General features: G+C 37.2%; 10 protein-coding genes across 10 annotated transcripts; 5 read left to right on the top strand and 5 right to left on the bottom strand.

The window, feature by feature from the left end:
• Positions 1 to 950: 950 nt before the first annotated feature.
• C9374_008767 (uncharacterized protein) lies at positions 951 to 2,762 on the top strand (the record flags this gene model as incomplete). The annotated part of the gene is made up of 1 exon (XM_044698879.1): positions 951 to 2,762. One exon carries the CDS (start codon positions 951 to 953, stop codon positions 2,760 to 2,762), a length of 1,812 nt encoding a protein of 603 aa, XP_044545407.1.
• A 795-nt stretch (positions 2,763 to 3,557) lies between these two features.
• C9374_008766 (uncharacterized protein) lies at positions 3,558 to 4,916 on the top strand (the record flags this gene model as incomplete). The annotated part of the gene is made up of 1 exon (XM_044698878.1): positions 3,558 to 4,916. The coding sequence occupies one exon, from the start codon at positions 3,558 to 3,560 to the stop codon at positions 4,914 to 4,916; it is 1,359 nt and encodes a 452-aa protein (XP_044545406.1).
• Positions 4,917 to 4,997: 81 nt separating this feature from the next.
• Positions 4,998 to 6,845, top strand: C9374_008765 (uncharacterized protein; the record flags this gene model as incomplete). Its single annotated transcript, XM_044698877.1, has 1 exon — positions 4,998 to 6,845. The coding sequence occupies one exon, from the start codon at positions 4,998 to 5,000 to the stop codon at positions 6,843 to 6,845; it is 1,848 nt and encodes a 615-aa protein (XP_044545405.1).
• Positions 6,846 to 7,009: 164 nt separating this feature from the next.
• On the bottom strand, positions 7,010 to 7,795 carry C9374_008764 (uncharacterized protein; the record flags this gene model as incomplete). Its single annotated transcript, XM_044698876.1, has 1 exon — positions 7,010 to 7,795. The coding sequence occupies one exon, from the start codon at positions 7,793 to 7,795 to the stop codon at positions 7,010 to 7,012; it is 786 nt and encodes a 261-aa protein (XP_044545404.1).
• A 226-nt stretch (positions 7,796 to 8,021) lies between these two features.
• C9374_008763 (uncharacterized protein) lies at positions 8,022 to 10,166 on the top strand (the record flags this gene model as incomplete). The annotated part of the gene is made up of 1 exon (XM_044698875.1): positions 8,022 to 10,166. The coding sequence occupies one exon, from the start codon at positions 8,022 to 8,024 to the stop codon at positions 10,164 to 10,166; it is 2,145 nt and encodes a 714-aa protein (XP_044545403.1).
• Positions 10,167 to 10,295: 129 nt separating this feature from the next.
• C9374_008762 (uncharacterized protein) lies at positions 10,296 to 11,954 on the top strand (the record flags this gene model as incomplete). The annotated part of the gene is made up of 1 exon (XM_044698874.1): positions 10,296 to 11,954. One exon carries the CDS (start codon positions 10,296 to 10,298, stop codon positions 11,952 to 11,954), a length of 1,659 nt encoding a protein of 552 aa, XP_044545402.1.
• Positions 11,955 to 12,124: 170 nt separating this feature from the next.
• Positions 12,125 to 12,781, bottom strand: C9374_008761 (uncharacterized protein; the record flags this gene model as incomplete). The annotated part of the gene is made up of 1 exon (XM_044698873.1): positions 12,125 to 12,781. The coding sequence occupies one exon, from the start codon at positions 12,779 to 12,781 to the stop codon at positions 12,125 to 12,127; it is 657 nt and encodes a 218-aa protein (XP_044545401.1).
• A 579-nt stretch (positions 12,782 to 13,360) lies between these two features.
• On the bottom strand, positions 13,361 to 13,630 carry C9374_008760 (uncharacterized protein; the record flags this gene model as incomplete). Its single annotated transcript, XM_044698872.1, has 1 exon — positions 13,361 to 13,630. The coding sequence occupies one exon, from the start codon at positions 13,628 to 13,630 to the stop codon at positions 13,361 to 13,363; it is 270 nt and encodes an 89-aa protein (XP_044545400.1).
• Positions 13,631 to 14,398: 768 nt separating this feature from the next.
• C9374_008759 (uncharacterized protein) lies at positions 14,399 to 16,576 on the bottom strand (the record flags this gene model as incomplete). The annotated part of the gene is made up of 2 exons (XM_044698870.1): positions 14,399 to 15,017; positions 15,147 to 16,576. The coding sequence occupies 2 exons, from the start codon at positions 16,574 to 16,576 to the stop codon at positions 14,399 to 14,401; spliced, it is 2,049 nt and encodes a 682-aa protein (XP_044545399.1).
• A 309-nt stretch (positions 16,577 to 16,885) lies between these two features.
• C9374_008758 (uncharacterized protein) lies at positions 16,886 to 20,917 on the bottom strand (the record flags this gene model as incomplete). The annotated part of the gene is made up of 6 exons (XM_044698869.1): positions 16,886 to 17,326; positions 17,384 to 17,390; positions 17,461 to 17,529; positions 17,608 to 17,621; positions 17,672 to 18,050; positions 18,114 to 20,917. 6 exons carry the CDS (start codon positions 20,915 to 20,917, stop codon positions 16,886 to 16,888), a joined length of 3,714 nt encoding a protein of 1,237 aa, XP_044545398.1.
• Between the last annotated feature and the right edge of the window lie 917 nt (positions 20,918 to 21,834).

Genomic DNA, 21,834 nt, shown 5'->3' with positions numbered 1-21,834 from the left:
TTTGGGCATCAACAAATTAAATACAGATCAAGAGTAGATCTGTAGTTGTCAAATCTTGATCTTCTCAAGCAGCTGTTACCTCCAGAGATTTCAGCAGGCTGAAAATCAATTTTAACACGACTTGCAGTGTGTATGAGTTATGGTCGAGAGCTCATGGCAGAAAACATGATACGTTAGAAGAATTCTGTTTACTCATATAAAATGGTAGAACTGATAGTCTTAACGTTCATAAAAAGCATTCAAAAGCACATTCTTAACTGCGTTATCACTCTTCGTATCTACATTTTGTCCAATCGTGTCACAATCATCCAAATGTTTCCAGAATTGCCTAAATGTCATCTCCATGTCGAATAAACAAGACATTGACTCGATTTCCAGTTGGATCAGAAAGAACTTCTTATAAATCAAATCGAGTCCATTGTTGAAGGTGAATCATGCCATTCAATCTTCCTTGACCAGTAGTATCTTCACCAAAGTCAAAGATCCACTTTTATCGACCAATAATAACACTAATTGAAGACCTTGCAATGCATCTTCATATTTGAAGGAATGTTGATAGAATTGTTTTTGATAAACATGTTGCATGGAAGAGGGATTTCTAAAAGCCATGTCATGGATAGGGAGGGCCCTGACAAATCCGCAGCCAGTGTGAAACAAATCACTCGTGCACTGTTAAATGACGACAGGGTTCAAGGAGTGGCTCTCAAAGTGCCTTGCAACATTTCCGAGCCGAGGAGAGGCCATTCCGTTCGTGGAAAACAGACGAAACCGCTTTCGTTTTACTTTGTTTTCCGCTGAAAACTAGATTTTATAAATTCTTTCGTTTTATGATGAAATCAATGTGTATTCAAGGTTTTAAAAATTGTTGAATGAAATGCCTTCCCATAACAGCCATGCCACACTCAGCAAGCAGCTAAAAATACCTTGAAAAAAAAATTTAATACTCAACAATGTCCGAACCGCTATCATCGCCTTCACCGGAATCATCATCTTCACCAGAATCATCATCGTCAGCATTATCACCAACATCACCTTCAGCATCATCTTCATCCCCAAAAAAACGAAAAGAGAATGAGAATTCTACCTCACACAAACTAAAGAAAATGAAATATCAACTATTGCTGGAGAAAGAAAAAACAAAACAGGAGGAAGAAAAAACAAAACGTAAACTAGAAACAGAAAAAGAAAAAACAAAACGTGAAATAGAAACAGAAAAAGAAAAAACAAAACAGGAGGAAGAAAAAACAAAACAGGAGGAAGAAAAAACAAAACGCGAAATAGAAACAGAAAAAGAAAAAACAAAGCAGGAGGTAGAAAAAACAAAACGTGAACAAGAAAAAACTAAACAATTACAATTAACTCACAAATCTACATCCAACCTATCAACTCACTCATATGCTAGTATTTATAATTCAGAAAAAAACCAACACCACATTACTGTTGTCGATGAAATGGAACTCAAGAACTGGATTACCCATAGCCAGGTTAATGATGATATATTAAACCTTTTCACACCTATAAACAGTTCAGCGGAGAGTGAGGTCCATAACACAATGAGCACAATCCTCGAAAAAATGGCACAAAATGATTTGAAGGTAATTGACACAAGCCAAAAACAATATTTATCAGCTCAACTTGATAGCAGCACATCTCAAGCACCAGATTTCACTTTCTACTACAAAAATTATACCTTACTAGAAACATCTAATCACTCATTACTAACTAAAATTGCAAATATTGTTGGTGACATCAAAGCTCGTGGTAAAAGTATCGAAAAACCAAGCAGTCTGGGCCAAATGATTTCATATTTACAAACACTTCTCATTGCTCAAAAACATTACAGAAAATGTAATTACGGATTCATTACAAATTACACATCAATTATATTCCTAAAAGCTGAGATCAATGATGATATTGTTACATTTCAACATTCAAAACCGATAGATTTCAAACCCACCAATAATATGGCAACTCTTGGTCTTCAAACACTTTATTCTTTACTTAATACTTCCATTGACAAGGTGGATAGTATTGGGTTTTATCCGTCAACAGTAATCAATTTAACATCCTTCCTTTCGGATGGCTATACTTCTTTGGTTTTTGAAGTACCTGATGAAAGGGTTGCTAAAATATGTAAAACGCCCGTTTATACTAATTTGTTTGAGAACGAATATCAAACGTTGAATACTCTCAAAAGCTATAATATTGATGTCCCTCAAGTAGAAAAACTATGTGAAGGAGTTTTACAAATGGAAAAATTTAATTGCATAGAAGATACAGATACCCCAACCAAACAAGAATGTTTGGACTTAATAGACTTATTGCAAAAGGTTCATTCAAGGGGAATTTGCCACAGAGATATTAGACCTGATAACATTATGAAGAATGGAAATGATGGAAAATTAATATTTATTGATTGGGGCTTTGCATGTAAAGCTGACGAAATGACACAGTTTGCCGGAACAGTTTCATTTTGCGCAGATGAATATTTAGAATGTATTGTTCATCCTCATGGTTTCAAATCTTACAAAACAAAATATGATTGTGAATCGTTATTGAAGACATTTTGTTATTGGGCTTCTAGCAAAAAATTTCATTCCGTTTCTAGAAATGAATTTGACAAAGCAAGAGAAGCAAGAAATTTTTGGCGGCAGTTCGATGAACTTAATTTCAAGACCATTGTTTATCAGATAAGGAATGGCACTGACCCGTACGCTGCACTAAAGTCATTCTGGCAAAACAACACTAATCCTTCCTTCTGACATTTGAAACACCTATCTTAGTTTTTTGAAATGGAAATGGCAATAGATTGGAGAAGATTGTGACCTTTAATACAATACACTGGCACTTAAGATAAAAAATGATTATTAAAACCATACGCAGACAACATTTAATGTCAAAGTGAACACTGGGAGACGAATAGTTCCTCCATCCATTCAAATGTCTTCGTAGTCTTCGTCATCATTGGACAATACTTCATCCATTCCTTCTTCGTCAGATTCCAAATTTGAAGTGCCACCTTGTTGTGGAGGAGAGTCGAATTCGTTTGAAGCGATTGAAGACCCTCTTCATCATGAAAATAAATCAATAACAACTTCTCTCAGATTTGAAGTGTGGTTTGGACTTGAAGTGTTAATGCCTTTCACACCTGGCATTGTAAAGCATTGACTTTTCGTGAAAGGACACACATGCTTCTTATCCACATAGTCAGTATATTTGTTTTCCTTGCTTTAATGATAGATTGACCCAATGGCAGTCAATGAAATGTAGGATCCTGTAAGGAATGGATGATTGAAGAGCGTGAAAGAGGAGGAATTAAAAATCGTGCAACTAGGAAAGTGAAAAATGTGAAATTTGACATTTTCACGTTTAGAGGTTACATAAAGTACTTTGCTTGAAAATTTGCGAACACATTGTTGACCCTCAACGATTAGTAGAAAACCAAACATGTTCAAGATAGTTTACTCTCACTGAAATGTTTGAATAGACCAGAGTTCACACAAATACCAAAATTAGAATCTTAAAAAAAAATATTTGACATTTGCTCATTGACAACCATGTCGGAATCTTGTTGCGATCCAACACTCATTGCTGATCGATATTCTGCTCTCTTCTCTTGCAATGACCAACTCCGATACGAAGCCTTGATCTATTTTACAACACTGCTCAATGACGAACTTGTTCCAGTGGATGACCTCATCGAGTTGGGAGCCATTTCAAAATTTGTAGAATTTCTTCAACATGATGATGAGCCTCAACTTCAATCGGAAGCTGCTTGGGCTCTCATCTGTGTTACGGATGGTACTTCGGAACATGTTCAATATATTTTAGAATTAGGAGCTTTACCTTGGTTAATACGATTAATTTCAAGCTCCAATGAAGAGGTTCAAGAACATGCCATATGGACATTGGGAAATATTGCAGGAGATGGTCTACGAGCACGTGATTGTGTGTTGCGTGAGAGAGTTTTAGAACCGCTATTGAAATGCATGGAGAATCATGTCAATCATTTAGGCTTGATCAGGACATGTTCTTTTTTGCTGTGTAATTTATGTAGATGCCAACCAGTTCCTTCGTTAGAGGTGATTTCCAGTGCCATTCCAATGTTGGTTCGTTTATTGTATCATACAGATGAGGAAGTAGTGGCTAATGCTTGTGTGGCACTTGCTTGTTTATGTAATCCATTCGGTCCTATCGAATATGTTGAGAGAGTGGTTCAGACCACTGCTGTGACAAAATTGGCTGGACTGTTGTCGCATCCATCCAAAGATGTGGTTGTGCAAGCGTTGCAAGCCATTGGAAACATTGCTGCTGGAGATGCCTCTCATTTCACACAAGTAATTATTGACAGTGGAGCGTTGGCTCCTCTTCGTACATTGCTTTCAGACTCTCTCGTCTGGATTCAGAAAAAAACATGTTGGGTTCTTTCAAATATTACTTGTGTTAATGAGGATCACGTACAGGATGTCATCAAAGCCAATATTATGCTTGAAATAATTCGAATGATTGAGAATTCAACAGAGACAGAATTAAAAAAACAAGCAATTTGGGTATTTGTACATGCAATGAATAGAGGCAACAATAGTCAGATTGTTTATATGATTGAACAGCAGAGCCATTGCATTGAGGTGCTGTGTGACATTGTGCTACAAAATGAAAAAGCTGATTTGGCAGGAAAGGCCCTCGCAGCCCTTTCTAAAATTGTTTTTGCTTGCCGTGAAGAAGGTGCATGTCCAGAATGTGAGGACAAGATTCAGGAGAAAGGTCTTTGGCATGTGGTGGTGTACAACAATGTTAAGGTGAGCACAGTTCATACAAAACGTTTCACGAATTTGTTGCGGAGACCAGTCACTACCAAGTTGTGCGACATGGCCGTTTCATTCCATTCAGATCTCAACACTGATGACTCTTTGTAAAAGAACACATGTGGTCGTGAAGACTTTTGGCGAGTTTTTTTCTTCTTGAAGTTGGGGTGAATTTTTCAAAACAAAAAAAAAATGCTTGCCCCCTCTCAGCACCAATTTCTTCCGGATGAACAACGCATTCAACTGGTCTTACTCTCTCCGAATTTTAATGCAGAATTCAAAATACCTACATTGGATCGGGATGTGAGAATCAAGTTGAGAGAGATGGGAGAGCCCATAACCATGTTCGGAGAAGGACCTCCCGAACGAAGAGAACGATTGAAGCGACTGGTGGTCATTCAGAGGCTTAGAGAGGAAGAGGAACGGAATGAGGACGAACGAAGAATGGATGAACGTGAAGATTACACTGGACATGGATCGGAATTAATGGCTGATTTCCAAAGAGAATTAATAGCCAAAGGACGACAAGATTTAATTTCAACTTTGGCGAAAAATCAATTACAAGAAGAGCAAGAGGAAATGGTCGATGAGTTGGAAGAAAAAGAAGATATTACTCAACAATATTTTACTTTTGAAGCATCAAATACAAATCTTGCAAGTGTACGAGAAAGCATTGCCATGTATTCATTACAATCAGCACAGCAACGATTGGAGACAATTCGTGAGTTTGTGGATGTTGTGAAAAAAGATAAAATGGGACAACATACCTCAAAACCAGGAATTGCTGCACAATTGGTCGATCGAAAAAACAGACTCATGGACAATGTTCAAAAGCGATTATCTATGGTGTCCTCTGTGATTGGAGATTCACGGCCGATTTCACAAATTAAAATACTAGGTCACGATTTTGGAAAATGCATAACAGGAGCTTGGTCTGGTGACATGAAAGTTTGGCAAGTTGCAAATCCATGTTTTAAGGAAGAGGAGCCAATCACGGATGAGACTGATGAAAAAGAACCAGAAATGCCCTTACAGGATGAAGATGAATCCTACAGCTGTTCCTTAATTAGATCCTATACCAATGCTCATGACGAGAGAGTGACATGTCTTCAAGTGAGAAATGAATTCGTTCTAAGCTCGTCGGCTGACCGAATCATCAAATTGTGGAATATGGAAGATGAGTCAGAAAAACCAGCACAAGTTTTTAACGTTGTGGAATCAGAGTCTAATGACATGACCGATCACAATTCTGCATCTTCTGAAGAGCCTGCTCTGAAACGAGAGAACCTCAAAGCTGGAGACATTCACACTGCTGTCATTAATAGGCTCTCCATTCACCCCAATGGACAACAATTTGTGAGCACAAGCTCTGACCACACTTGGTGTATGTGGGACTTGTCCACTTATCAGCCACTCTATATTCAAGAAGGCCATTACTGCCCAGTGTATGCAGTAGATCATCATCCAGATGGTGGAATTTTGTGTACTACAGATTTTAATGGTGTTGTCAAGTTATGGGATTTGAGAACTGGTTTATTAGTATGCAATTTACTGCATCATGTCAAGGATGTGCTTAATTGTTCATTCAACCCATACAATGGAGTGAATTTAGTGACTGGAGGTTTAGACGGGCTAATTGACGTATGGGATTTGAGATATGTCAAGCATAGCTTAAATTCTGGAGCAAAACAAACAGATCCAAACTCGGATCATTTTAGGCAAGAGCCATACTATTCTATACCTGCAAGTTACAAATTAATGAACACGATCATGTATGAGCCTTCGTGTGGAAGATTTATTATATCTAGTGGATTTGATGGAACGATTCGATTCTGGGATACCATTTCATTTAAGCCTGTCTCTCAGTTTTCGATTGGAGAACGAATTTTATGTATGGATGTGACACAATATCCTAATTGCTGTTTTGTGCCAAAACATGAGGATGCTCACGAGTTTGGAAATTGGAGCGAACATTTAATGCTTGTTTGTGGAGGCTTTGACAAAAAGTGGAGAAAACTAACAACCTTTTGCAAACGTTGAAAATTCAAAGTCAAAATGAATGAACTCGTGACAAGTGGAAGCGCCAATTTTGTTGGAGTTTAAAAAACGATCCTATAGAAAACGAAAGAAATTCATAAAAAGATATGTTTAAAGGAAATTATGTACACAGAATACAGTTAGAAGTCTAACAATTTGGACATATCTTATTCAAGGTTAAATTCCATACCATTCGAAGATGAAAATTCATCGTCCAAACCCTCCTTCATTACTGGCTGTTCTTCCTCTTGTTGAGAGGTCGTGTTGTGGACCTGACCTGCACGAACATCAAGTGTAGCATTAATAAGGCGTTGAATTTCCTCTTGCAGTTGAAAAGGTAAAGTACAATTAAGATAATGTTCAATCACTGCTAATCGATTGTTGATGTCTGTGATGCTAATGTCATTGTATTGGACAAAAGTAGAGAATTGTTCATGAAGAACACCATTTTGCAAAAAGTGTGCTGAATCACTGGCATGTGTGGGTAGGTTTAGATTTGGAGTGCCGATGGATGAGTGTTGACTTTGTGTCGATACATTTACCGCAAGAAAATTATCATCTGAACTCATGTACCCAAGTTGATCCATCTGTAACTGTTGTGTTGGAGTGACTGTTACTGTTTTGGACTCTTTCATCCTTTCGCAAAGCTGCTTAAATCTGACATGTCTATGCTTCTCATTTTCCTCATTGCAGCATTGAATGATATCAAAAACCATTGAAGAAAACTCCTTGCATTGTTCATTCACGCTCAAATGAGCGGTAAGAAAATGATCCATGATCCTTTTCTGTTTGTCTTTCTTGGTAGTTGACACTTCACAGATTGGACATTTGTAACAAAGTTTGTTTGCGTATAGAGCGTATGGAAAGTAGATTTTTAATCTTGCACGAATGTCTTCGTATACTTTGGAAAGGATGGAGCCACGCCACAACTCTGGAATGGAGGGTGGAGACATTTTTTTGTGAGCGTGACGTCTTGGACAAACTACCGATCTGGTCTTTGGCTGTTTTGGCTTATCAGTTACTGACGTCTGCAAGAATGTTGTTGTGACTTTTATAGCCTTTGGCACAGTACTGACGTCTACAAGACGTCCAAGCAACTGGAACCTATTTAACACTGCTGCAACATTGGGCATTCTTTTGTCAAACAAAAAAAAAACATACAACTACTACACCACAACCATGAACTCGAATCCCTTTTCAAACATTGTCAAGTTTTACTTACCTGAAAACGAACGGCGCGAACTCAACCAAGCTTTGAACCCTAAAGCCGAAGTATTCACAGAACAAGATTTCGTGCAACTCAACAAGGAGCTTGTTTTTATCAGTGAGTTAGGAAATAAGAGAAGTGCTGTGTTTTTGGGAAATCCACAATCTGGAAAAACAAGTATTATCAGCCAGTTGATATCCATCATTAACCCAACCCAACAGCCTGTAACGAAGAATCATAAAGAGCTAGACAAGAAATATGGAGTTGGTACTGTGGAGAAGTATAATTATCGTATCGATTCAAGCTCTTTGTGTCACGACGGCTTGAACCTTATAGATTCGAGAGGAGTATTCGAAAAGAAGTTAAATGAAACTGATGACGCCTTTCAACAAACACGACAAGATATTCTACATCACAGGCCGAACATGATTGTGGTTGTATTGCAAGTCCAAAACGTCAAACAAAACTCACAACACTGTATTGAGAGAGAGCTACTCGTGTTGAAAGAAGCTGCTAAATTGCGTACAGAGTTGATCCATCAGATGAAAACAACGAAACTTCCTGCAGGCAAGGAGCCTATTCTTCCCATACATGTAGTTGTGAACTTTATCGATGAATATGATGACGAATATCAAAAGTTTTGTCAACAAATTGAGCGTGAGGCAGATCGGTACAAGTTAGTCGAGTATCATCAACAGTTGGCTGAGGTCAAATCAGCATTGGAGCTTGCAAAGGCAGATCAAGAGGACGCGGAAAAATCCTTAAAATCTATAGAGATGGAGGAAAAATTGTTGGATGAAAAATTCAAAAAAGTAGCACAACTCATTGAAACAGCTGAAAGAGAATTACAACAACTTAAATCGACAGAATTCAATGAACATTCAAAGACATGGGCTTTACAGAACGATCGACAACCATCGGCTCCTCCTTTGAATCTCTTGCACGAAAACACTTCAACAGTGCAAGAATCAAACAACTCCACTCCAACTGTGAAGGCAACATATTCGTTTAGTTCTCTATTTGGAATTTTTTCTGGAGTATTTAAAAGGAGTACTTCTCAAGAAGCTCAAACCATACCTCCTCGCTTGAATGGAAAATTAGAACTCTATGCACAAAAATTACAACTTAAGAATCAATATTGTCATGAACGAAACGAGATTGAAATTAATCGATATCAACTCAATAAGCAGAAAATCGAACACCAAACAAAACTCTCTCTTGTCAAAGATGAGATTGTGCGTTATCAGGAATATTACAATGATATGCAAAACGTTGACAATGCTGCGCAGCAAGCATATAAGACTGCATATGACAAGTTGCATCTTGAACAAGAAGCTCATCTAAGCGTCATTAGAGATGATTTTCAACGAAATACAACTTTTAAAAAGCTTCTTTATGAAAGTGGGATTTTGAATGAGAAAGGAGGCTCTATGAACCAACATGTATACTTTCATTTCACGTGTGCGAAAAAGGATGAATGTAATATCAAGCACAAATCTCTTCTTTTACATTGGGGGTTGAAAGAGCTTGCAGATAGCATTCAAACATGCGAAATTACCAATTTTGAACGAGTGACAGAGGTTACAGTTAACCTGAGAAAAATTATGGCTGGAAAAATTATTGACAAATTTGTTGAGGTTGCTGAAAAGAAGGCAAAATTAATGGAGACTGGTGGTGCTGACGACAATGATTATCCTCCAATATTCTGGAGACTCCTTATTAGAACTCTCTCAATGATTGGTGATCAGAGATATCCCACTCGAACCTTTGAAAATGCATGGAAAATTATTAGTGAAGGAGAAGAAGTGAAAACAGCGGCCTGGTATTATGACATGTCTAAAATGGCTTACAAATTTGGTTTCATTGTTCGACCTATTATTCCATTGGGAAATTGGTGTAACAGGAAAGCTCGTGAAAAGATTCCATTAGTTGGTGCATGGGCAACCAATTTTTATTTGGGAGCCAGAGGATCTGAATACGTTATTGGAGCCGGTTCAAGTAAGAGAAAATTATTGTTCCCTGACCTTAATTCTTCTTCAAAAGAAGGTTCGAGTAGTGCCTGTCATGAGTGCACCATTCCAGCAGAAACACCAAATGTGAAGCGTAATAAGAAATAACCACGGTTGTTCCATATAGAAAAGAACATTATTATTATGAAATGATTGTGTGCAAGTTTGACAAAGAGCTCTTGCCAATGTAAATAATTAAAAATCCATTCGAAAATTTGTTGGAACTGTTAAAAAAAAATGAACCGACACGAATTCTTCAGTGCCCTTCCTTTCATGTGTCCATTCTCTCAACTCAATCAGCACTATGAAGAATTTGTTCGCTCCCATCCGTATAAAGCCAAAAACAATAATAGCTATTGTATGGAATTTTCAAATTTTTTGCAACACCATTATTCTCATGTGATGGAAGATGCTTTTATCATCTTTGAAGGTAGTTGTTGCGTGATGGATGATCGGGATGAACAACACTTTTTCTTTAATTCCACTACAGAAGCATCCGATCCAGCACAAATGAAAGCAAAATTAATTTTGATCAAATTGAATGGAAGGTATTTGAGTAAGGCTTTGGAGAGAAAATTCTTTTCATCATTGGGATCATTGGAAGGAAATGAATTGGATGATGATCCAAATGGACTCGTTTATTCAAAAGCTTCTAAATCTACAACCACTACGACCACAACAAGTAACAACAACAACAATAGCGGTACCAGTAGCTCTCAATCAAGCTCATCTAGAGGAGAACCTGCCAAAAAGAAGCGAAAAAACACTGTTACCATTGTATCGTACAATGAAACAAATAAGGATCGTATTCAATTGTTAGATCAATGTGGACTCATTCAATTGAATCAAACAACGAAAAATTATGAATTGCATGATCATGTATTTATTCTATGCCTAGTATTGGATGCAACATGTTATTTGATTGACCATACCGCAATTGAAAAGATTACTAAACCCATTCTTGCCACTCCGTCTAGTAATAATAGTACACAAAAAGATCTCAATTTATCAAAGGGAGATTTATTAATTGATGATGAGGTTTTGAAAGAGGCAGAACGTATTTACAAGGACCACCTGCAGAAAAATGGAAAGACGGAGCCCGAATCTGAACTCTTACTCCAAAACTCAAAATCTAATTTAGGGATTACAAGCTCTCCTCAAAACGAAGAAGAGAAAATTCCATATCTTGGAATTACTTCATCATTTGTAACATTACGATTGTATCATTTAATGACAGAATACGAGCCTCAAAGCGACAATGACAAAATATCGACCATTGAGCAGAAAATTAGCTCATCGAAAATGGCTCTCGATCAAGCTCTTGCATTAATGTTGAAATGTCTGAAACCTGTCGATGCCAACATAGTTATTAATTTAAGCCTGGGCGTTTCACAACAAAATCATTCATCCTCACAACCATCTGAACCACAACAACCACAACACGAAGAAGTTTCCAAAAATTTCTCAAAATATCCATCTCTTGCATTCAAACAAGAGTTGTACCACAAATGGAATAACTATAGCGAGCTAATGACTCATCTGAAACATCATCCAGTGATTTTAAATATCAATAGTACGAAAAAGCCCGCACGTAAATGGCTGCAAACAGAAGATGATGACATTTATTACCGATCATTGACAGACATTGCCAATCTGTACTCAAAATCCGTGTTAAAAATTAAGTCTCATGGCATTCAACACGAACAATTAGTGCTCAAACGGCTAGAAGCCAATTACCTTGCGTCCATTGAAAATTTGTGTAAATTAAGCGACATGAGCACCTTAGATGAAGATGCTTTGGAAAATTTAGATCACGACATTGGCAAGTTGAGAGAAATTCAAGAAACCCTGTTGTTATGTGACAGAGTTGTTCCTAACAAACCGTATTCCTACTAAACAGAAATTTTGTAGCCACTAACTAATCAATGTTAACAAAGTCGCCATAATCAATGACACCAACATTCCAATCAATGCCACAAGGAAATAAAAGCACATTGGGTAAATTTATTTCAACAAGACTGCCATTCTTTCTTCGGTCAGTGGGTGCGAGTTGTTTGATACAACATTTACAATGAATCAATAAGACCAGCCATATCTGAAAATTCTGAATACATTCTCTTAAATTCACTCAACGTTAGATCAATTGTTTTTCTCTGACTATTGGTCATGAGCATTGTAAGAGTCACTTTTGCGCTCTGTAAATTCTCGCATGAACTCGACGCCGTTGCAATACTCAATTTCCAATCCAAATGTTTCAATCGAGGCAATTCAAAATCATCTAAAAACTTTTTATCTTGTTGAGTGGATTCAGTGGTAGATGATGTATCATTGTCTTCCCTTAATTTTGTTTGTTCCAATAAAATTTCATATTCGGGACACATGACTTTGATTTTGTTCACTTGAATTTGTGTGTTTGATCTCAATAATTTTGGAAAATCTGCAAGAGCTACTCTAAATTGCCGAGCAGTACGGAATATATACAAGAGAAGATTTATCACATTTTCAATTTGCTTGCTCGACAAGGCTTGATTATTCACATCGGAAATCCAACCCTGGTAATCATCCACATAACATCCCAATCCTTTTCCAAGAATAAACATGACTGTCTTGTGAGCCATTTCATTGATAATATCGGGATGCACTCGATTCAAGTCATCGACAGCGCTGTGAAACCCCTCCGGAACACTTTGAAAGCAATTGAGTGAGTTTGATGATGAAGACATTTTTTTGTTCGTGAGATTTTTCTTAGTTGAATCGGCACTGAGATGATTTTCCCAGTTACAGAAAGAATTTAATATTGTTTATGAATTTTATTGTTTTCTATTGGTTTGAAATCACAAATGTAGTGATTATGAAAAAGCCGTATGCAAAATTGGAGTTTGAGAGTGAATGAACCTCGCGTCGTGTGAATCGTGAGTGTGTACACGGACGTGACAAAGAGTGAAAAGCAAATGTTGTAGCTTCTATCTCTCTACAAACGACCATGCACCACACAAGTGTTCAGTATAGTATTAGGATGAAAAGTGCACTTGGGTAAGATCAAAGATTTGCAACAAACGAGCCAAGCAACTGTGTGTTCTGCAACTTTTACCATTGTTCCTTGAATGAACATAATGGGAAACGGTAAACTTCCAAATCGTGTTCATCATGCTGCATGGCATTGACAATCATCAAGTGTGTTCTCTCGAGTATTATACGTCCATCCACGAGAGTGGAGATATCTTTACCGAAAGAGTAACACACTCTTCAAGTGCACCATTTCATCCAGCCTATCGTTAGAAGGAGTCGTTATACGTGTGCTATTAGAATTGAGTCGAAGTTGTTGTTGCAGATGTTATGGTGGTTTGCTTGTTCATCATTAGGTTTTGTCGTTTCAAGAGAGCCATATCCAACAGCTTTCCAACTTCCACCCCCGATGATGACTTGCAAGGACACACTACGGGTCTCACCATCTTGTTTGAAGCACCGGATGATCCACCTGCAACAAACAAGTTGTTATTCACCTTGGTTGGTACATAACTGGTACCAGTAATAAATCCAGTTTGGTTTCTATAGTTTTGAAAGTCCAACATGTTTCGGTGATGATAACGGAATCAATCAATATATAAATTGATAACACAACAAGCAACAGCACGGAACGGCACACACTAATCTCTCCAAACAGCAACAAGCAAATTGCTTTTTTTTCTTTTTTGGTTGGTTTGTTTGTGTGCACACTCGTTACAATGAGCGTTAAATGTTGCGCAAAAGCAAAAAATCTGCATTTAAAATTGTCGAGCAATGCCATTGGTGGATTCCAATTCATGAGCCCACCATGAGTTGTGAGGCAGCCCTCTGTTGAATTAAACAGTCTTCCGCCAATCAATGGGAAAGCGCTGGATACAATCACTATTTTGATATCAAAGAGCCTAAAATCGCACCTTCCTTTTAATCACGTTTGATCATCACCTGGTTGAAAGAACGAATTGGAAGACATCTCTCTTTAACCAATCAATATCACGTACATCAATAGCAGAGGAATTAACTCTTACTGAGTAAATCAACTTTGAATTCAGTGAAGGGAGGTAACATGAGCCGTTCTATTTTACTTCCCTCAGCAGCTATGTTCCGATATGGAACTCGATGCCTTATCAACGATCAACAATGTAAAATGTTTTACAAACAAATTAAGGTCGTGTACTGCTTTTACATTTCCTTAAACATTGTTGTACAATTTTAGTCTCATGAGAGATTAATCTCGAACGCTTCATGATGGCTTGAATTACAAGGTTCAAATTTGCTCTCTCTCATACAGCAGAGACTATGATCGTGGATGAGGACACTGCACCAACGAGTTTTTCTCAAAGTTTGCAAATACCTAACTTGTCCTTCAATACCTTTTGGTGCTCTTCATAAAATCTCTCATACAAGTCCAAGAGATTTCTCTCAGACATTAATTGCAGGTTGTTCAAGAAATTGGAAGGAATTTCAATTCCTCTGGAAAGAGTACTCATTGAGAAACGTGCTCGTTGCTTGTTCTCTTCCAGAATTTTCTGTTGCATTTCAAAGACAGGAGCAAGCTTTTCCAAGTCTTGGTTCGATAGGTTTAGTTGTAAAGGTGCAGCATATTTAAGATACGTGTCACAGAGGGTGCAAATAATCTTCTTGCGATTTCTCTGGGATGACTTTTTGAATTGTTCAATCAAATTGTAGCACAAAATGTCTTCAGGTGCATAGGAGCGTTCACCAAATGACAGAAAGAGGGGATAAATTTCTGGGTGTTGCAAACACCTGGCAATTTCATTAGTGGCGCTTGTTGGGATTTCAGCATTTCCAGTTGGAGTTGTATGGGTTGTGGCTTTGCCATGAGAGGACTTGTTTTCACGTTGCAAGAAAAATACAGGAATTGTCACAGATATGAATGTATCAATCATTCCTGCCAAGAACATGAAAAAGGCCCATGGAAAGTAATAGTCCACTCTGTGTCATTCGTCAAATGTATGTTACAATTGGGATGTAGCATCGTGGTCAAATGCATGTCACAAATGTATGTTATTTAAGCGAGTGATTCTATCACAAACATGTTACATGATCAATTCACACACTTACAACTTTGACACTTCGCTTAGAAGCAAAGGTGCACAATAAATTAATCCTAAAATAGCCCAATTTAAGAAGATGGCAAATACTTCCATCTTCAACTTCCACACATCTCTCTTCACAAACAAGACAAATGTTGACACTGATAAAACCAAAATCAAATAAACGACTACTTCCGCAATGAATAGGTACAAATTATATGTATCACTTCCACATCCACTGGTTGAGAATATAAAGCTATCCAATACCCATGCATTGTGAATATTTTCTATTGAGGCCTGATCTTGCTTGCTTTCATGTGTCGTCCAATAGTAATAATCAATACTTCCAATGGTGAGATAAAGAACAAGATGAATGAAAAAAGTAGCCGTATAGAATAGGATTACAAACTTGGTAGAGGTGAGAAAGGTATACATTTTCAATGCAATTGTCTCGTAGGTAGGTAACTTCATTGAAAGGAGGTTGTTCTCACTTTTGGAGGTACATATAACCTTATTATCATTCGTCACTACTTGAACATTGCTCACATTTCGAAAAAAAGAGTCTGTATTCTGAGATTTTCTTTCCATACTGAATGTTGTGCTTGAATTCATGCGAGAAAGAGGATATGAAGAGGAAGGTGAAGAATTGGGTGAAGTGTGATAATTTGGGCATGAGTTGGTGTCAATGACCATTCCATTCAAAATTTGAGGAGGATCCGATAGATCAATATTTTCAAATTCGTGATCTTCATCAGATCCAACATGACCTTGATGAGTAACACTTGTGCTGGTGTTCACAACACTGTTAATTTCTAATTCTTGTTGAGCTTCGTCGTTGACAAATGGCATGACAATTTCGATCGTATTTCTATCCTTGCTATTGAAATATTTCTCCAATTCACGTTGTCCAATTTTCACCTTCAACTGATTCAAGAGTCCCAACATGGCCACTCTTATGGTTCGCAGCACAATAGTAGTCGACATGGAAGGGGCTGCAAAGTGATAGGCCAACATGTATAAAAAGCATGGAAATCGCTTTCGACCAATCAAAATACGTAGTTGCATGATCATGACAAAAAGAAACGACATGATGGTTCCAGTAGTCATGAGTGTAGGATTTCTTGCAACGGTAAGATAATTCACATTGCTACATGTGGTGGTCGTAGTAGTTGTAGTCAGTGCACTGGGTGGAGAGGATGGTGTGTGCTCCACGTGGACAGTTGAGTTGAAAGATCTCTTGTCTGTTTGTTGTATTTTCCGAACCTTATAAATCAATCCAATGAGAGAGACCATGCATAGTATACTATGAACAAAGAGTTGAATGGATGAAATGACGTACGAGGAGGGAGCGTCGTCACAGAGTCCCTTTTCCGAAGTAAATCCTTGAGCGAGAAGGAGAGGATGACATGCAAGAACGGTTTCGTTTGAAGGAGCTAATGATGTAAAATTTGATGTCATTTTGGTCAAAGTGATGATGTTGGGATGTTGTTATTAGTTGTGCAGCGTGTTGATATCAACAACTGCATGTCAATTTGACGGATTGTCAATGATGGGTTTCAATTACGACTTTTTGTTTCGTGATATTGGTCGACAATGTTGTAGATAATTCAATAATTGGATATCTCTGCTTGATGTCTGCTATTTGATAGCATTGAGACAAATTGGAGCTCCAGTCAGAGATATGAAATACCAGTAACAGTCTCTCAACATGAACTATTTGGACCTAATTTGCCTCTGTCATCAAATTTGAATGCTCCAAAGCTACTTCTAGAAATCCATGTTGTAAATATCAGTCAGCTTTTGAATAATTCTTTCAAACGAAGGTCTATCGCTAGGATTAGAAGCCCAACATGATTTCATCAACTTCATGTAACTGTCTACTGCAATTAAAAGTTCGTCATTGGTAGTATCATCATTGGACATGAATTTATCACACCAAATTTTCATTTCGTCATAATTGAGGAATGGTATGAAGGGTCTCTTATCATGATTGGCAACATAAAAGAGAAGATTAAGCGATTTCACTTTCTTTTGCTCATTAATCAAATGATTGAAATAATTAATTTTCTCAGAGTTCTCATTCCAATACGCTGTCTCTTCATAGAATAATTCATACATGATGATAGCATATGAATAGACGTCAATTTTTGTGGCATTTTCTCGTGAGAGTTGATGTAGCGGTTCAGAATCGTCTTCCAAAATCAATTCCTAGTAACATAAAGTTGATAAATATAATTGAGTAAAAATATAGAATTAAAAACTTACAGGACACCTATTCACGGCAGTATGTTCGACGAAAGTATTAAGAAATACATTTCTGCAAGTATTGAAAACAAACTTACATGTAAATTAGAGTTCCAATATTTGTTGTTAACGACTTGGTTGGAGAGCTCGACACAGTACGACTCAAACTGTAACGATGCAATGATGTGAATGAATGAATGAATGTTCATTATGAACGTCATGTTGTTTCACATATCTACACTTACCCAAAGTCACACACCTTTGAGTCAACCAATGTTGATGAAGAGTGGTCACAAACGGAATACTTACTTTTGGAACATTCGATTGATCAAGCACAATATTCGCTGGTTTCAAATCTCTATGAATTAAGTATTGAGGATTCAGTCCATGTAGGTACTTCATGCCATTAGCAACACCGATCAGTATTTTGAGCTTTTCCTTCAATGTCTTCTTGATCTTTCCTTTTTTCATGTTAGTTATCAATTGTTCCAGACTTCCATTCTTTCCTAACTCAACAACAATATACATTTGAGTCTCTGATATGCAAATTCCATAAAAACTAATAATATTGGGATGGCGTAATTGGACCAATAACATAACCTCTTTTTCAAAAATCTCGTCCGTCTCCTCTGTTCGTATAATTGATTTCACAGCCACATCGATCATGTTGTACTTGGCCTGATACACACTGACATAGTATGAGCAATTTGATAAAACATCGATCAAACAAATGTAAATAAGAAAGCCTTACCTTCCACTTGCACCCTCTCCAATTTTCTTTTCGAATTTCAAGTCGTTTGCTGGAATAATATAGTTTGACGTTTTTGAGATATGGATTTCAGAATTCAATGATCCATATGAAACATCGTAGGTCAATAATTTTTCTTCAATTTCTTTTTCTGACCTTTGTCTAGCGTAAATACTTCTAACCTTTTTAAATGCTCTCCATGCTCCAAATCCACAAAGTGAGCACAAAAATGAGCCAAGAATAATACCGATAAGCATAAATAACAACGATCCAATAATGATCCCTGGGATAACCTGGCTAAAAGGGAATCCTGGAGCACATTTTCCATTCTTAATGACGTAATCTGTTGGGCAAGAGGTAAGAAGGATTGTCAAGTTATGAGTGTCACTTTCGATGAATCCAATGTTAAGTGTGTTTGATATTCCATAGTTGTTCAATCCAATGTCAATACTTGGATCAATCGTGATGGTCAATGTTATTACATTACTGTCTAACTGAGTAAAGTTAGATTCCAATAGAAATCTATTGTCAGAGAGTGATAGAGTGGGGCATTCTTTGACACTCTTAATATAATTGTTGTATCGATCATACATTTTCATAAATTTCACAATGAAGATCTGTCCAGGATAAATGGAGATTATGTCACTCGATGATGTTGGTGGAATTGTCTCTACAATTTCAGAAAAATATGCTATTGGGGTTGAACTATCTGGACCATAAATTGTGGCTATGTTTTCCAACATGGAAACGTTTCTCATTGTCATAGATGCCTTATTGGTGACGAACAATGCACCACCAGAAATGGAAGCAAAATTATTCTCAAACTTGATCGCTATAAACCTTATGTCATTGGATATAAAGACGGCTCCTCCTCTTGATGCCTTGTTACCCACAAATGACGTTTCCATAAACGTGTCTGAGGTGCTATAATACATAGCGATTGCTCCTCCACTTCCATGGGGGTTACTTGATGTATCAAAACAAGATTCATCATAGACTTGATACTGAGCCGTGTTTTCTTCAAATGTGCAAAATTCCACTGCTGTCAACCAAGAAGAGTATGAATATATCGCTCCTCCTGAAATAGTAGCTCTATTTCTGACAAAAGTCGTGTGTGAGATGAACATTTCAGAATACTTCAATGATAAGGCACCTCCGCTGCCGTTATTGGCCGTGTTGTTGCGAAACTTACATCCTTTAATTCGAGAATTAAAGGCTTGGGTTATGCCAACTGCTCCTGTGTCAGCAACGGCATAGTTATTATCGAATGACGAGTCTACAATGCTTAAATCCTTAACAGCAATAATATAAAGTGCACCTGCCATATTTGCAACATTGTTCAGAAATGAAGAATCAGAAATCCGAATGGATTGGCAAATATTCAATAAGAAAAGGCCTTCCACATCACATGTATTGTTTGCTACGTGTAGATGTGAAAAATAGATAACTCCACCTGATACAACTTTCAACCATCCTTGTCCATCATTTCTTTTTGAGAATGTACATCCCAAAATGTTGAGGCGGAACACCAATTCAACTGATATCACATATTCAAGGCTTTCATTTGTTCGAGACGGCGATGTTGAAACATATTCGAAATTGCTATCTATTATGGCAATGGATATAACTGAATCGAAATTGGCATGTCCTCTAAGCCCAAACAATAAATTTGAGTCCCTCATAAGAAAATCATCAACTGTTGATATTTCCAAATAACCATATCGCTTAGCATTGTCATCTTCATAGCATGTTAGATTAACTATGAGTATTTGAGAGCACTGATTAATCATTAATCCTCCGGACAATTTTATATTTCGCAATGAAGCAGAAGTTTTTGTAGCAATAAGTATTCTACTCTCTAAAAAATCTGAGTTTTCAATAACAGCAGAATCCAATGCCCGAGCTATGTCTACATTACTGTTGATAATTGTTGCATGTTGAACGGTAAGCGGGTTCAAATATATATTTTTCATCTTGATATGATATAAATAGAGAAATACTATTGCCGATATGTCTGTAATGAATTCCAATCGTTCTCCATCCTCCTCATAGAAGCAAGTGATAGTACTTGGATTTTCGTGATTAACGCTTGTCACTGTCAAGTCAACTCTAACCCTGTTGTGACTTTTCTTCACTTCAGGAACAGTGTTCTTACAATTTGAAGTAGATTGTGAACTGGTGTCTGTAAGGTCATTGAGAACTACAATGGTCATATGGTAATATAAACATGCATACGTCTCCATGTCCTTCAATAATAGAGAGGAAAACTGGTCAAAGACTTCATTCATGGACGAGCATGGATCTGTGAGTCCACATACTTCGTCATTAGGGCTATTGGTGATTTGATTGTGTAGTTTTCCAACATAAAAGGTTAAATTAAATGGTGTAAAACTGTTATTGCAAAGGACGAAGCTAACAGCGTCACTTCTCATTGTTTCAACTGTTAGTGCTTGTTGTACCGTGTCCACACTCGGCAAATATCCCTGTGCATGAACATAAAAATCTTTTCTAAAATTTTCCCGCAAGTGATAATGAATATTGTCTTGATGACGTTGTATAAATAATGAGACAGATGATGATAACACTGCTGCTACCAACATAAATAATAGAAAGAAGAATAATGTGTTATTATTTCTCTCCGAATGGCTTTTTCTGTGTTTTTGATGAAACAAAGAAGGAACAAAATTCATCCAACAATTGGTGAAATAGCAGCATCGGAATGTGATGCGATGATCATTTTTGTCTTGGTACTGCTGTTGATTTTGTGTGTCTTTTTCATCATCGGAATCCTTTAATCGAGGAGGCATTTTTTCTCTCGAAAAAAACAGGTTTGTTTTAAGTGTACAAAATCAAGGTTCGTTAAATTGGTCTTAAGTTTAACAATGTTTGGGTTGTTGGCTGAGATGAAACAAAGATCTGAAAAACCTGTAGTATTTCTCAAAAAGAACTGTGTAAACCAACTGTTCAAAAACGAAGTGTCGTCAACATTTCAGCAATTAAACAGAATTTATTGTTGTTTTTGTTTTCAATTATCTAACTCTTCGAACACCAAAGGTCAAAAATTCAACTCGTAGAACGAAAGACTTTTAATGTTAAATAAATCACAAACTCTACATGTTGCAACCTTAATAGACGATTCTAGGTTGTTCCCAGCCCTAAACTTGGCTATTTATCGTGTCAGTGTCATCAATATCTCTAGCACATGAGTCGTAACAACAAATGTTTAAATTAGGTGAATGACAAGGACAATTCTTGCTCTTTTTCGAAAAACGCCAGTATCCTCCTCGGCTGCCAAAATGCATTCAAAATCAATGCATGAATCTGCTTGTATCATTGCCAATTTAACCAACATGTTCAACGTTGAGCGTAGAAACTGCACCACAGCCAATCACAGGTGAATTCAGCAGATCCAAGAAGAGATTACCTCACATACAACTGTTTTGCAATTTGTCATACAACATCACACAAAACCTTTTGTTGATCTGCATTGTGCGAATACAGTGATCCGCACTAACCCCCAAACTCTGCATTTGTCATCTCCCTTCCCATGATGGTCTTTGCCAGTTATCGGGCAATTCAACCTTTTCTCTTCAAGAGCCGATTCAACTGTATATTTGTTACCCCTTTTCCTTAAATCTACCAAGCCTCATCATCTTCATGGAGAAGAGTTAACGCTTGAAGTGGTACTGAATTGAGATAATTGGCAACGTATTAGCGCTTATAT

This window comes from Naegleria lovaniensis, assembly GCF_003324165.1.
Source record: "Naegleria lovaniensis strain ATCC 30569 chromosome Unknown tig034, whole genome shotgun sequence".
NCBI classification, from domain to species: domain Eukaryota; phylum Heterolobosea; class Eutetramitea; order Acrasida; family Naegleriidae; genus Naegleria; species Naegleria lovaniensis.
This window is presented reverse-complemented; position numbering and strand designations above follow the sequence as displayed.